At 38.2% G+C, this 14378-nt stretch overlaps 1 protein-coding gene across 1 annotated transcript in view; it reads left to right on the top strand.

The window, feature by feature from the left end:
* SRRM3 (serine/arginine repetitive matrix 3) overlaps positions 1-14100 on the top strand; it is an 86624-nt gene extending 72524 nt beyond the window's left edge. The window contains exons 11-14 of the mRNA XM_070742349.1: positions 4517-4863; positions 8809-9024; positions 10352-10489; positions 13667-14100. Coding sequence (XP_070598450.1) covers positions 4517-4863; positions 8809-9024; positions 10352-10489; positions 13667-13862 — 897 coding nt within the window. The 3' untranslated portion in view covers positions 13863-14100. The remainder of the gene's footprint in view (positions 1-4516; positions 4864-8808; positions 9025-10351; positions 10490-13666) is intronic.
* Positions 14101-14378: the final 278 nt, after the last annotated feature.

Genomic DNA, 14378 nt, shown 5'->3' on the forward strand with positions numbered 1-14378 from the left:
CTATCAAGTCATGTTCAGAATTGTACCTCATCAACATATCTTTCTGTATCTCACCAGACTAGGATAGACTATCTGAGATTACACAGTTATATTAGCATCACATAGAATTATAATATTGGTAGAACATGAAGAAAGAATCTAGAGAGCCCTCATTCCTTAAATATCTTTTAAAATATAATTTATACATTCACACTTAATGTGACTTAAAAACCAAACATTACAAATCCTGTGCCAAGAATGTTTTGAGTTCTGTATGATGAACATGAGCACAGATCTTGGACATTAATATTTTTGAAGATATGGCAAAAAGTGCTGAATTTTTCTGTATGTATCCCCAGAATTTCACTGAGGTTAGTAGTTTTCTCTACTGGAGAAGTTGCAGTGGTCATATGCCTATCACAGAAACACATGGAGAAGTCCCTTCCTTTCTTCTGAGTTTCTCCACTTTCCCATATCCAGCCTCTGAGATTTCTCCAGGTATTTCTCATAGTCTATTGCACCTACATCCTTAGCCAAAAGAGCTAAAGATTTGGTGGCCTGGATTTTTTTGTTTTTGGAGAGGTGATATTCTCAAGCTATTTCCCAAACTTTAACTTTCTGAAGCCTTAAAAAACAAGTCATTTTTGATGAAAAAATAGAAAAGAAAAGATGCCCTTGAGTCAAGATCAATGTCTGCTGATACTACGCATGCTGTTTCTTAAATCTATAGCGATACTCAGTCATTCAAGTCATGGTTGTCCCAAAGATGCTTTTTCAGGAGGCAACTGGACTTTCTTGTTTTTTCTTTCAAAGAGTTTCGTTTCTTATCCAAGAAGCTTCTTCGGGGCTTAAGAAACCTTCTGAAAAAACACCTTTGTGACATGTAGTTTCTTGTCAGCATCACAAAAATGGATTGCCATGGCTTTTTCCAAAATATTTTGTCAACTTCCTGATCCTGGAATTCTTAGTTGGCCTAACAGATGCAAAATAGAACTTCTTTTGAGTTAAAAATAATTATATTTTTGACCCTAAAAATAGCAGGTAGAAGCTTAGTAGGTAGCATTCCTCATTTTTGTTGTAAATACGTAGCACTTCACAAAGCTTAATGCCATTTTGCCCATTATTGTTTTAGTTCTCTTACTGTAAGAGAAATGAAAAAGCATTAAGTTCATAATTTTCTGCTTTTGTGTATGGATATGCAAAGTCATAATGCTTTGACAGTACTACAAACCGCAGAAGCTCTGCCTCATTGCTTTCCAGAGTCTTTGCCCCTATAACATAATATCCCAAATTTGTATCTTGGGAAATATAATATCCATTTTTAAGATAAATACCAAACATCTTGGAAACTATATATCCTTGTAATAACTCTTTTACCTGCAATAATAACAAGAGAATGCTGGTTGTCTATGTTTATATTGATTACTAGATAGTGAATAATTTCAATCTTTGTAAAATGCCTCATTCCTTCACTATCCACCTTATAATCATCTTTAAGGTTCCCTTTGATTGCCCACTAAAGAGTCATTTTCTAGCTATAACTTCTGAACAAGGTATATTGGTAAACATCTTTACTAATAAAATTTAGCCGAATAATATACTTGTCCAAGGGCATCTGGCAGACTTCAGAAGTGGGAAATGTATTTATTCATTGAGATATATCCCACCTATCTTTGTATTTCGCTCGCAAGAATTATTCTGATAGGTACAACTATCCTGATAGGTGAGTTGGGCTGAAAAAGAATTTTATTTAGTCCATTCCCATGCTTAAGGCAGGACTAGAATGCACAGTCTCCCTGTTTCTGGTCTAGCTCCTTAACAAAAGCACCAGACTCTTCAGAATCAAAATGCTCACTGGTGCCTATTATTTTGATCTTCTGTAAGAATAATTCAGAGGTAGAACATCTCCATAGAATGCCAAGTAATAGAGACATTTCCAGATAGTCTCTGTTGTGTATTTGTAGTACTACTAAGCCCATACTTGTTTTTAATTCCAATTTGAAATAACCTTGATAATAATGCGAAGGCCTTTTCTGGCCAAGAGAAGCCATAAGGAGTTCCTATCAGCATCATGATGTGTATAAGTCAGCCTTGCCTAACCTGATGCCCTCCAGATGTGCTGGAACGCAACTTTCATTTTGCCCATCCAGCAGGACCATTGGAAAGCACCATATTAAGAAAAGCACCATGTGTAAGCTTATTACTGTTTTCATTTCGCTGACTGGAAAAACTAACCAGAAACATGGAAAACAAGGCTTTGTTTTAGTGGGAATAAGGCATTGCACAGTGTATTTCATTAGTATAAGGAAGCAAATCAGTATTTGTAGGCCCACCCAGCTTAACACAACTGAGGCAAAGTACAACTGGGATTCAGAAATTTGAAGGCTACCTTACCATGTTTGTTGAAAGAATTTGAGCAAACCATTAAACTTTTTAGGAAAAAAAAATTGTTATCTGATCCAGTTGCATTCTGCCATTTGGTTGTTCAAGGAAAATTTACATTGGTTCTATGGGGGGCGGATTCTAATGGGGGGATTTTTGAAACTGTTCTGTGATGGGAGAGGAAATTACAATGATCAGGGTTTCCTATTATGCTAATACTAGTTTTTAAAAAAGCTTATAAATGCTTGAAGAACAGAGAATGTAATGATCTCTGTTTATGCTGGTTTACCATAATAATAGATTTGGTAATTGTCTCTGTCAGCCTAACTTCTTCTATCTTGATGCATTATATACAGTGATGGAATTCTGAAATAGCAGAGAATCCATGTTAAGCTTTTCTGTATCACAATGGTTATTTCTTACAACAAGAAATATCTGTTATGGCTATATACCTTTTGTTTATGGGAGGAAAACCCATCTCCTAAACTACATGTTTTCATATTAATCCCATGGCTAATTTTCCAATGACTAAACTTAAAAGGGGTAATGCAGCAGTGAAGGGAAAGATTTTCTTCTGTTAAGAAAGGAAAATCCATTAATCTATAATTGAACTAGAGTAGGTGAAAGGGAGAAATGAAGGAACACTGCTGTTCTTCTGAAACATTTCTCAAAAGACACCTGGTGTTAGCCAAAGCTAATGGCAGAATTGAATGGATGTCACCAGTATGGTATCCTTTCAATGCACAATTTTCAATATCCCCAGTCTGCATGGCTGTTGATAGTAGAGGAATTCTGAATCAGGAGGCCTGGTTGCTCAGGATCAGAGACAGAATGAAACATCAGGATAAGGAGAGAAATTGCTTCAAATCATCAGCAGACAAAGATGAAGGTGGGCTTCCTGCTTCAGGTCTGGGGTTTATAAATTTCTCAGATTCCAAATCTGGATGGAAACCACATAATTTGTTGGGTTGTGCTAATAACATACTGATCACATTCAACTCTCCAAATCAATAAATAAATCCTCATTACCCCCATGTTGTCATTGCTTCTCCATGGGAAGAAAGTCAAGGCACAAAGTCCAATTCTTGGTGGATGTTTCTTTTTTTAAGGAGCCAAACAGAAGTCCAGTTCTGACAATTTACCCAGAGAGAGGAACAAAGAGATTATTTCCCTCCTTTCCCTAATTGTTTGCTGCAAGGCCCTAGGAGACAAGGGTGGTTTTGTTTTTTTTATTTCTCTTCTCTCTTTATCTCTCTCTCTCTCTCTCTCTCTTTCTTTATCTCTCTTTCTCTCTTGCATTTTTGTCAATCTAATGATTCACTTATATTGCCCAACTTTTCCCTTCTCTTCATACCTTACCTACTAAAGGAGGAAATGCCACTTTCTTGGTAAGTGGACGTTAACCAAGAGGGACTTAAAAAAGTGGTAATTTAACAAAAGTATTATAAAGTGAAATTTAAAGAGAAATAAAAGAGAATAGAACGCTGGTGGAGACTCTGCACAAAGTTCAAAACCCAGGAAGAGTTCAGAAACTTTTCTTTGTTTATTTTTAGTACTGATTACATTTGTGGAGTTTCCTTTTAATTTAAAATTTGTTTCCCCCCCCCCCCCCAACCATCCCTTTCCCCTTCCATCATTTATACCACCATGTTCCTCCCCATACTTCTGTCGTCTCTTCTACTCCTCAATTGGCTATCAACAAATAAATTTATTTTTTTAATCCAACCCCACACTTGGACCCCTGCTTCTAATCCTTTCTTCATCCCTTAATATTCCCTCATCCATATCCTCCCCTTTCTCTCTTTTTAAATATCGTTTAAAATCATTACAAAAATTATATATCATGTAATTTCATTTTTCCAAGGTGATTCCTTCCTCCCGATTGAACTTTCCCTCCTATTTACATTTGGTTTTGGTTCATTTTCTGTTTTGCATGCCAGAGATTTGCATGAGCTGCGTTGTTTAAGGACGAGAGATTGAACAGGGGATCGAGGTGCAGAGTAGTTTCTGTGTAGCCTGCCTTATTCAATCATTGTGCATTGCTGTTGTGAACTGCAGCTTTCCTTGTTGGTGGGGGGTGTCTTTTAAAAACCTCTCCTCTCCTTTTTCTTTCTTTTCCCCCCTCCTGCTTGCTCCCTTTTTTTCATTCTGCCAGAGGTTGGGCTCCCTGTCGCCTTCAGCCAAAGGGCACATAAAGACCGAAACCCTATTGCTCCACGCCAAAGAAAGCAGGGGGAACAAACATGGGGCCAAGACCCCCCGGAGGTCCACGTCCCCAGGGAGATGCTCTGGAGGAGACAAACCCTCCCACAGGCGCCACACCAGATCCACATCAAAACACAAGCGCAAAGGGCGTCGCAGGGCCAAAACCTCCGCAAGCAAGGAATCATCCTGGTCGGTCAGCCATACAGGATATAGCAGTGACTCAGAAGGGTCTACCTATTCACATCAATACCACGCAACAACCGGGGCAGAAAAGAACCACAGGGTACATCTGAAAACGTAAGAGCCAAAGATTGTGGTGCATGTATGACTAGTTCAGTGCATGAATGAATAGTTGAATTCAAGCATCCAACTCTGTAGTCAGAAATACTTTCCTTGGATTAGATTCTATCTGGGATTGAGTTTAGCTGTATCTCAGTAGCTAATGGGTAGCTTTTGACAGCCAATATTTTGAGTTGAGCAAATGTTTGTTGCATAAGTCACATTCCTGGATTCAGTACAAATTTGCAAAAGAATAGATGTGATGTAATCTAGACCCCAAAAATAAAAAACCCATCTGTTTTGAAAAAATGTGAGGATTGATTACAATTCTTAAACTTTTAAAAATTCCCTTTGAAAGGAATTTATGTAAAGTACCATCTATCCTGTTTTAAAGCCACCAGATTATTTGGAGCAATGGCCAGAACAAGCTTGGTTCAAAGATAAAGAATAATAGAAACTGAGATGAGATTTTCAGTGTCCCTCCCACAATGACATTTTGGACAGCAGATTTTCAAGATATATGGGTCACGTGATCAATCACCACAGTAAGATAGGTTTAAATTTAAATTATAATAATTTATATTATTATAAAGATAAAAATTGTGTACTACCACTTGCAGGATAATATCCTGCATCTACACTGGGATATATCTCAGCCATCCTAAGATAAAAGTTCCCCAGAAAGCATAGTAGGTATCCTGTAAATCCTGAAATATTGTGTTTTCTTCCTGTTCTTCACAAACCAGATGATAAAATTCTGCTCCACATCCTGCTGATGGAAACAGCTCTATCCACTCAAACATTGAATTTGAATAGCTTTATAAAGGAATTTTCCATTTTTCTAAGAATTTAATTTCAACTTGAAAGCTGAACATAAATTTAGAAAATGTGTTAACAGCTTAATTATCAATACAAAGTTAGATTGCTTGACTGCCTTTTCCTCACTCTGTTTTTTATTAGGTATGCTTTTTTTGGTTGTCCTTACATAGTATTCGTTTTAGAGCTCTCTTGACTTTTAGTTCCATCTCTCCCTAATTCTGGCACTATGATAAAATACAGGCGGGGGTTCCTACTTACCACCGCAACCGGTGCGCTCTGCATGCAGCTCTGGGTGGCCGGTGGACGTGCGTGTCCGAGTGAGATTTTGCTTCTGTGCATGTGCAGGAAGCAAAATCTCACAAGGGGACGTGGACAAGAGAACGATTTTAGCAACTTTGTTTGTTTCCACACATGTGTGGAAGCAAAAAATCACAGAAATCTCACGTACGTCGTGTCCCCTCACGAGATTTTGCTTCCTATGCATATGCAGAAACAAAATCTCACTTGCACATGCATTTGTGCCCGCCGGCCACCAAGAGCTGCGTGTACAGCTCCATTTTCACTACCGGAGCTATGGTGTGGCCCGTACTGGTAGCAACCCATCATCGATAAAATACCTTTATAAAGAGACATTCATGAGATCAATGGAGAGATGTGACTTGGCTTTTCCAGTAGCACAATGGAATGGGTGATGGTGTGACAGACTTCATTCTTTCCACATTTGAATCTATTCATAAAAATTAGCATTTGCACTTTTATATAAATATGTATGTTCTTTGTCTCCCTGTTTGGTGATACGTATGTGGCTATCATACCTGCTGACATTTTTGACTGTCCTATGTTTTCAGCTGCCAGTGAGAAATTCCCATCAAGACCACAAACAAGATACAGGCTTCTTCACTGTCTCCATCCTCTCTATCCAACATGTTCATTGGCTCATCTTCTCTGAAATAATAATAATAAGCTCTTAGGTCATTGTTTAGGAATCTGGTTATTTACTAGTCTCAGACTGTGAATCAAATTGAACATTCAATCTACTACTACTACTACTACTACTACTACTACTACTACTACTAATAGCAATAGTAATAGTAATAGTAAAAGTAGACAAGAAAGAAGTGAAGAAGTTAACAAAATACAAAGACCTAAAATAGAAATAGAATGACTATGGCAAAGGCAAGCAAGGGTAGTACCAATACTAAGAGACATCTTGGGTACAATCCCAAAACAACTTGACAAATTTGCCACCAGTCATTTGCAAATGCTGGGAACAGCTTCCATCCTGCCACAATATCTGTAACACCATCAAACATCCAGATCTGCCTATCCCAGATCCTTCGTAAGGACTCGATAGGTAACAAAAATGCTAAACCCAGACTGAACATTTGGCTGACTCTGTGATGATCAATAATAATATTAATAATAATAAGTTTACATCCTTTAAGAATATTTACATCATCATCAAACAACATCTGCTTATACCAAGTTCTTGGAAGGACTCAGTAGGTGGACAAAAGTGTCAAATCCAGTCTGAACCGTTGTCTGACTGTATGACCAATAGCTTACAGTATATCCTACAGACACTTCCATCCTGAGAACACTGCAAAGGATTTCTACAAGTCTCTTTTCCATTAATTTTTCCACAGTCGTTATAGCCATCTGTAGGATGCCTATTCAAAACCAATGTGCTTTACTTTGGTCATTGATCAGATTCAAAAGACCTATAAATCAAAGAAACAGGCAGAATCGAAAGAGGAAATAGCTGTTCACAGGTCCTGTTGACCACCTTCTTTCCATACCTGTTCTGACACGATGACCCATGTCTTTCTATGGAAGAGATCAATAGAGAATGCCACAACTGGCTTTTCCTTTCATGGGAATTCAGTGGCCATTGGGTGACCATTCTAATGACCATATAAATACCCTAAGGATTTATTTAAATAAGATGTCCAATTTTGTTCACAAAGTTAGTAGAATTCATATAAGTTCCTTGGAAAGCATTTAGTATGAGTGAAACAAGCGGCATATACAGATAATAAGATATCTGTACAGTGATACCTCGTCTTACGAACTTAATTGGTTCTGGGAGGAGGTTCGTAAGGTGAAAAGTTTGTAAGCCGAAACAATGTTTCCCATAGGAAACAATGTAAAGCCGATTAATGTGTGCAAGCAAAAAAAAAATCGGCAAAAAAATCGGGAGGCTCAAATGGAGGTGGGGAATCCCAATAGGAAATTCCAGGGGCGGAGCTTTGACGTCACGAAGACGTCCTACCTGGAGTCCACGTTTCAGCCAGCCAGGAAGGACATCTTCATAACATCAAAGCTCCACCCCTGTAATTCCCTATTGGGATTCCCCACCTCCGTTTGAGCCTCCTGACTGGCTGACAGCTCCAGGGCATTTGGGTTCGGCATTCAGGAGAACGCCGAGAAGTCCTCCAGCTGTTTAAAAAGGTGACAGCTGGGCGGCGGCGCTTCTCAGCGGCCTCCCGAACCTGAACCTGAACCCGAACCCGAACTTTTGCCGAACTTCCAGGTTCGGCATTCGCCATGGCGGGTTCGTAAGGCAAAAAAAGTTTGTAAGAAGAGGCAAAAATATTCCGAACCCCAGGTTCATATCTCGAAAAGTTCGTATGACGAGGGGTTCGTATCACGAGGTACTACTGTACTTGAATTTTTATCTCTTCTAAAACAAATCCAATGCAAACTTTCCACATTGGTACTTTCCAGGTTGTGTTGAGGCTCCAACAACCAATATTTTAAATTTGCATCGCAACATATATGAAACCATCAGATGAGGATAGATAAATCTAAAGAGCAATCTCTTTTTTGCTGACACATTCAGCATCTGAGAAAATATGCAAGAGTAATTGAGCTGGAGTAATATAAGGAATAACTAATTTAGATTATCAGCTGCTTTTGACCATCACAAAATTGAACTTCCAGATTCAATAAATGAAAACTTATAAGGTTGCAAATCAGGAGAACTGCTGTGGCAACTACAGGAAGTAGGAGCTGAATTAGATAGATCTGCATTCTAATCCAGCAAGCTTTTCCTAGGTCCTTAAAAGTTGGCATATTTTGTGTCCATCTTTGCATGGATCTGATCTTGAGGCCATTTAAATTTTAATCCACTGTATATTTTAGGGCAAAAGAGAGGCATCACCGGGGAAGACCACATAGTTGTTCTCCGACTTCAACCAAACACTCCAGACACAACTCTGAACGAAAGAGGAGTCTGTCTCGAAGTAGTTCCTGGAGCTCCAGCCGGTCTCCATCAAAATCCCGATCCCGATCTCGGGAGAAGAGAGCTGGACGCAGCAGGACTCGATCAGGATCACAGAAAAAAACAACAGGCAGCAGGTATGGGGGCTGCAGTCCCTACTTCTAGCAAGGTGGGGAAAGTGATAGTTCTTGCCTGAGAAATTTAGGGACATTTATAATACATATCTTTTCATTGATTTTAAAATTTCTTGATTTAAAGTATATAAAATGATGAGGAAGTCACCATTGCTTTTAACAATTGTGCATTTTGTGTATGCAACAAACTGAGGAACAAATGTAGGACTCTTTATGATGCTTCTTCCAAGCCATGGTTAATACATGTACACATATTACTTGGTTCAAAATATAAATATTCTGGTCTACTCTGTTCTGTTCCTCTCAATTTGCAGAATGGCAAAAACAATGGTAATTGCAGTTTTTAACAGAGCCCTTCCGGTGAGTTTCATTCTCATCTGCGGTGGGTTATGGTCCATTAAGAAGACACCCTATTGCTGTTCTGGTGTAAATTAAGAGCTGTGTCAGGCCTCAAAACCAAGGAAGTTATGTGGTGGTTCTTCCGAACAGATTTCGTTATTGTTCCATATCTATACACAAAATCTTGCCTAACTGAAGTACCCTACTGTCTACATCACACATATACTCTGAAAACTATTAGGAAGGAGCTAATAATAATAATTAATTCCCCTTTTCTCTCATACAAGCTATCTTAACTGAGTTATGTCTTATTCCTCTGGAATGCACCCCGACCTTCCTGGGGAACTGGGCCATTACTTTCCATCACAATGCAGGGGAAGGGAACAATGGTTCTAGAGTGAATTAGAGACGAGTTCAATACATTGTGGTCTACCAAAACTCAATGAATTTTTATCTAATGAAATTCAATAATTAAATTAAACTTTATTACGACACCAAAGCATCTGCTCAGTTTCTTTATTTCTGCAGTCTGCCATTGCAGAACCTGTAAAGAGTTGAAAGAGTTCTTGATTTACACACTCTTGTACCATTTTCATTGGGTCTATTTAAGATTAAAATCTATTAAAATGCTGCTTTTTAAAGATATTGGTAGGTTGGTAGATTGGTTTTCTTTTTGTTTTTTTCAGAAATAAATTGCTTTTTCAATTCAGGTAATAGAAGAATATCTGCCTTCTGCAGTGCAGTTTTAACATTAATATTTTATAAGCAAGGAGAGATATTTAGACACAGACCATACATAAGTATGTAAAATAAATATTATATGTGGGTTACAGTGTGGGTTCGTTTCTAGGCCTGATGGGAACTTGATTGTTTTACTTCAACACATAGCCCAGGATGACCATAATCTCATAATCTGAACTCCTCAAGTACAGAGTATCTTAATTTTGTATGGAAGTAGCATTTAAATGTGGTTGTTTTTTTTAACAATTAGAGAGAAGGACAATGAGCCACGAACACGTCATAGTGACACAGAACCAAACCGTGCCCGACGACGTTCCCGCAGCTACTCCCCCATCAGAAAGAGAAGGCGTGATTCTCCAAGTTTCATGGAGCCTAGAAGAATCACTAGGTAAATATTAGATTTTCCATATTAGATTCTCAGACAAGCCCTTGAACATGTGGGCCAAAATTTGTTAATTTTGGGTTTCATAGAATTCTTTTTTAAACAGAATGTAGAATTTTAAAAAATGAAAAATAAAATAAAATGCTTGTAGAGTTCGTGGCAGATAATTGCTGATCTGAGAACTTGCAAAATGTACAAATGCAAACTGATTTCAGAAAAATTAAGGCATTCTCTGAAATTTTCAGAAATCTGGTCCTATCTAACGATTTTAAAATGTCTTGATCTGTATTATCCAAACATCTATCTTCCCAGAGGTAATAATGCAACATATGCCTAACACTCACAGATTTCACTGGAAACAGATTTACATACCTGCTTCATAGGGAAAAATATTCTAAAAGATTGATAACATTATCTCAGCATTAATAAAATATTGTTTGAAAACTGCCTAATCACTTAGGTGAGATGGGCCGTTTAGAAATTTGATAAAATAATAACATAATAAAATAAAATAAAATAGAAAGAGTTCCGAAAATAAACATTATGAGCGGTTTCAGAATTAAAGTTCAACTAGTATTGAGACTAAACAAGTAAAGATGAAGTCCTGTGAAATGAATGTTACCATCTTATAATTTCAGAAATTTGTATAACATTTTCATAATGTATTGCACTTACATATAATATTGGCATTGATGGAAACATTTTTATTTAAATTATTTAGCATTTTAAAAAATTTCATCTCTGAAAGATAGCATGGAAACATAGGCATCTACAGGGGAAGAAGAGGCATTGGGGACTTGAGACACATTCAGACATCTATTGGGGTAAAGGAGATTAGAGTTTCCAGCAGAAGAGATAACTAAAGGTTTTATCTTTTTTCACTTTTATCTAGAACTTGCCTCTGGTATACTGTCTAACTCCATAGAGCAGTCAGCCCCAAACCTGGTTATGTTCACAGTTTGTATGTGTATTTGAGTCCAAGGGTTGTTCCTGCATGTCTATTGAGTTTTTTGCCTAGAAAAGCTTTTGCTTTGCCTGGCATACAGATAGTTTTCGACTTATAACCACAATTGGAACCACTTTTTTTTTTTTTTGTTAAACAGGACAGTTGCTAAGTGGGTTATGCCCAGTGAAGGGCTACCAAAAGTTTTACTACCACACTGTGGGCATGGCTTATGCAGGACTCCCTGCATTTTCTTTCCACATCTTTCAAACTGGGTGCTCTGGGGTGGGCAGCAGTGGGCTACAAGCCGGAACACTAAACTGCGCTTGCCGCTGCAGCTTGGAAGTTCTTGCGGGACCAGCACAATTTTGCTGCTGCACCTATGGAGATAGTAAAATTGTGCCTGTGTTTCAGCAAGGTTTTACCTGCGGCTCCGTGCCCGATTTTGCTACCTCCACAGTGGGTAAAATCACGATGCTCCCGCAAGAACTTACAAGCCGCAGCGGCAAGCACAATTTAGCGTTCCGTCTCATAGCCCACCGATGGGGGTAGAAGTTCATTTTCACTATCCCATTGTGTTTTCTCCTGTCCGGGCAGTCGCCCACCCCTAATTATGCCCAATTATATGATCTTTTCTACAAGAGCTGTTAAGTGAATCACATCAGCTAAGAGAATCTCACCGTTGTTAAGCAAATCCAGCTCCCCCCATTGACTTTGCTTGTTGGAAGTTGGCTGGTAAGGTCACAAATTGTGATCATATGACCCCAACACACTACAACTCTTGTAACCCTTGTAAATAATAGCCACCAAGCACCTGAATTTGGATGATGTAATTTTGGGGATGCTGTAATGATCATAAGTGAGAGAATGAGTTGTATGTTACTTTTCTCAGTGCTGTTGTAACTTTGAACAGTGGCTAAATGCCTGATTGTAAATTGAAGACTACCTGCAATGTACTAAGTTCTCTATTCCTTAAAAGAAAAAGAAAAAGTACACATATCTTCAAGTATCTAAGGTTGAAAAACCCTGTCTTAAAAGCTTCTGTCTGAAATGTCTAATAGACCTTGATTTTTTGCATTAACCTGTCAGTTGTGTTTCTCTATAGAATATACACAGGAAACATATTCAGGGGCCCAAATTTCCGAGATGGTTATTACAGAGAGTCATTCTGTCTGCTTTTCCTTCTTCTTTCTAGGTTCCTGCCCCCCAAGTTACCCAGAAGCAAATCATGAGTCAAACTAAAGTTAAATGTAAAGCTAATTCATTCACTCACAATGGGAGGTGTGTTATAATTCTTTTAATTGCCTTTCCAAACTTGGACTACTCCACATCTCTCCAACTGAAAATCCTACTAACCCGTCAGAGTGACTAGGATAAATGGGATTTTTTGCTTCAGCATAGTTGGAGGAAATCAGACTGGAGAAGTGTGCCTTAAAATTAACTTCACTCCCCTCTGCCTCTTCTTTCTCTCAAGTTGCCACCAGCACTTTATAAACACATAGGTTATTATCAAGGAATTTGGGAGTTTTTCTAATCAAATACTATAATATAAGCCACTTATTGGGCAGATGGGTGACATATAGCTTATACATAAGTAAATGAAATATTTTGTTTCACAAGTTTACTGCATACACGACACCTACAATGCAAAATATTTTAAAAGCCGCTTCCTTGTTATTTCCTTAATAATCACTACTCCCTCAAACTCATTATTGGAAGAAGTTCGATTTCATAGATTGATGAAAAAAACCTTTAGTCAAATCTAAAAGATAACTGAGCTCTATTGTGTCCATTATTCTTATGCAAATGTAACTCCCTTCACCTACCAGTTTCCCACTTTTTTTTTTGCTGCCTTCTGCTTTGCTCCCCAAATGGTTAAAGATGCAAATCTCTCCTTTCCCTTCCTCTTTCAAGGTTCTTCCTGAAGAAACTTCAAGTGAAGCCCATAGCTGCAGGGCTGGGTTACCATGGTAACATTCCCTTCCATCAGAAACCTGCTGTGTGTCCTTGAATCCATCACTTTGTGAAGCTTTATAGTGCTATGCTTTACCACTTCTGTTTCTCTCTCTCTTGTCTCATTAATAATGAAGCTAGGAAGATTAGTACATCTAATAGTTCAAGTGTTGCTTTGATTGGTATCTAATGGCTGAGAAAATTAAAGATGGGTTTGGTGTTGATGAAACAAGTTGGTTTCCTTCTAAACTCTCCTATCTTCCTCACACATTTCATGTTCTCCACAGGGTATTGCTTCAACTTCACGTTTCGACCTCAGGAGAAGTTTATCTGGCTGCAGATGGGAAGAATGGGACTTTTTCTTGTCCTCTAAGATTAGAGGACTGGATGAAAAGAGGGCTACCTTTTTCACATATTTTAAAAACTGCCCCCTGGGAAATTTCTCTGTCTCCATGCTTTAGTGACAATTTGTCAAAAGGGTGAAATGTTTTGAATTTCAAAAAACAGGAAACGTGGTCCTCCTGTGTGATTTTATCACATGCGAAATTAAATCTGCCACTATGACATAATGCCGATTCCATGATCTCTGACTGATTTATTTTCATGGTTAGTAAGGGCAAAACATTGCAAACAGAGGTAAGTTTTGAAGTGGTATAAAGAATTATTTTCTCTTCCACTCCTTTTTAATACGAAAATTACTCTCTAACTCTCTATTTCTGAAAGTGACGCCTTTGAGTCAGTATTGACATTAAGCGACTGCCTGGATGTTTCTGAAGTTTTCTTGAAAAGATTTCAGAAGTTGCTTGCCATTCTTCCCAGGGCTGGGAGGATATCACTGGCCTAAAGTCACCCACCTGGCTTTGTGTTTAAGGCGGGACTAGAACTCACAGTCTCCTGGTTTCTAGACAGATACTTTAATCGTTATTGTATACCAAACACTCTCAAAGCATTAAATGAGTTCCTTAGGCTTAAATCTATGTTGAGCAAAACAACTAAATC

This window comes from Erythrolamprus reginae, chromosome 1 (assembly GCF_031021105.1).
Source record: "Erythrolamprus reginae isolate rEryReg1 chromosome 1, rEryReg1.hap1, whole genome shotgun sequence".
In the NCBI taxonomy this organism is placed as follows: domain Eukaryota; kingdom Metazoa; phylum Chordata; class Lepidosauria; order Squamata; family Dipsadidae; genus Erythrolamprus; species Erythrolamprus reginae.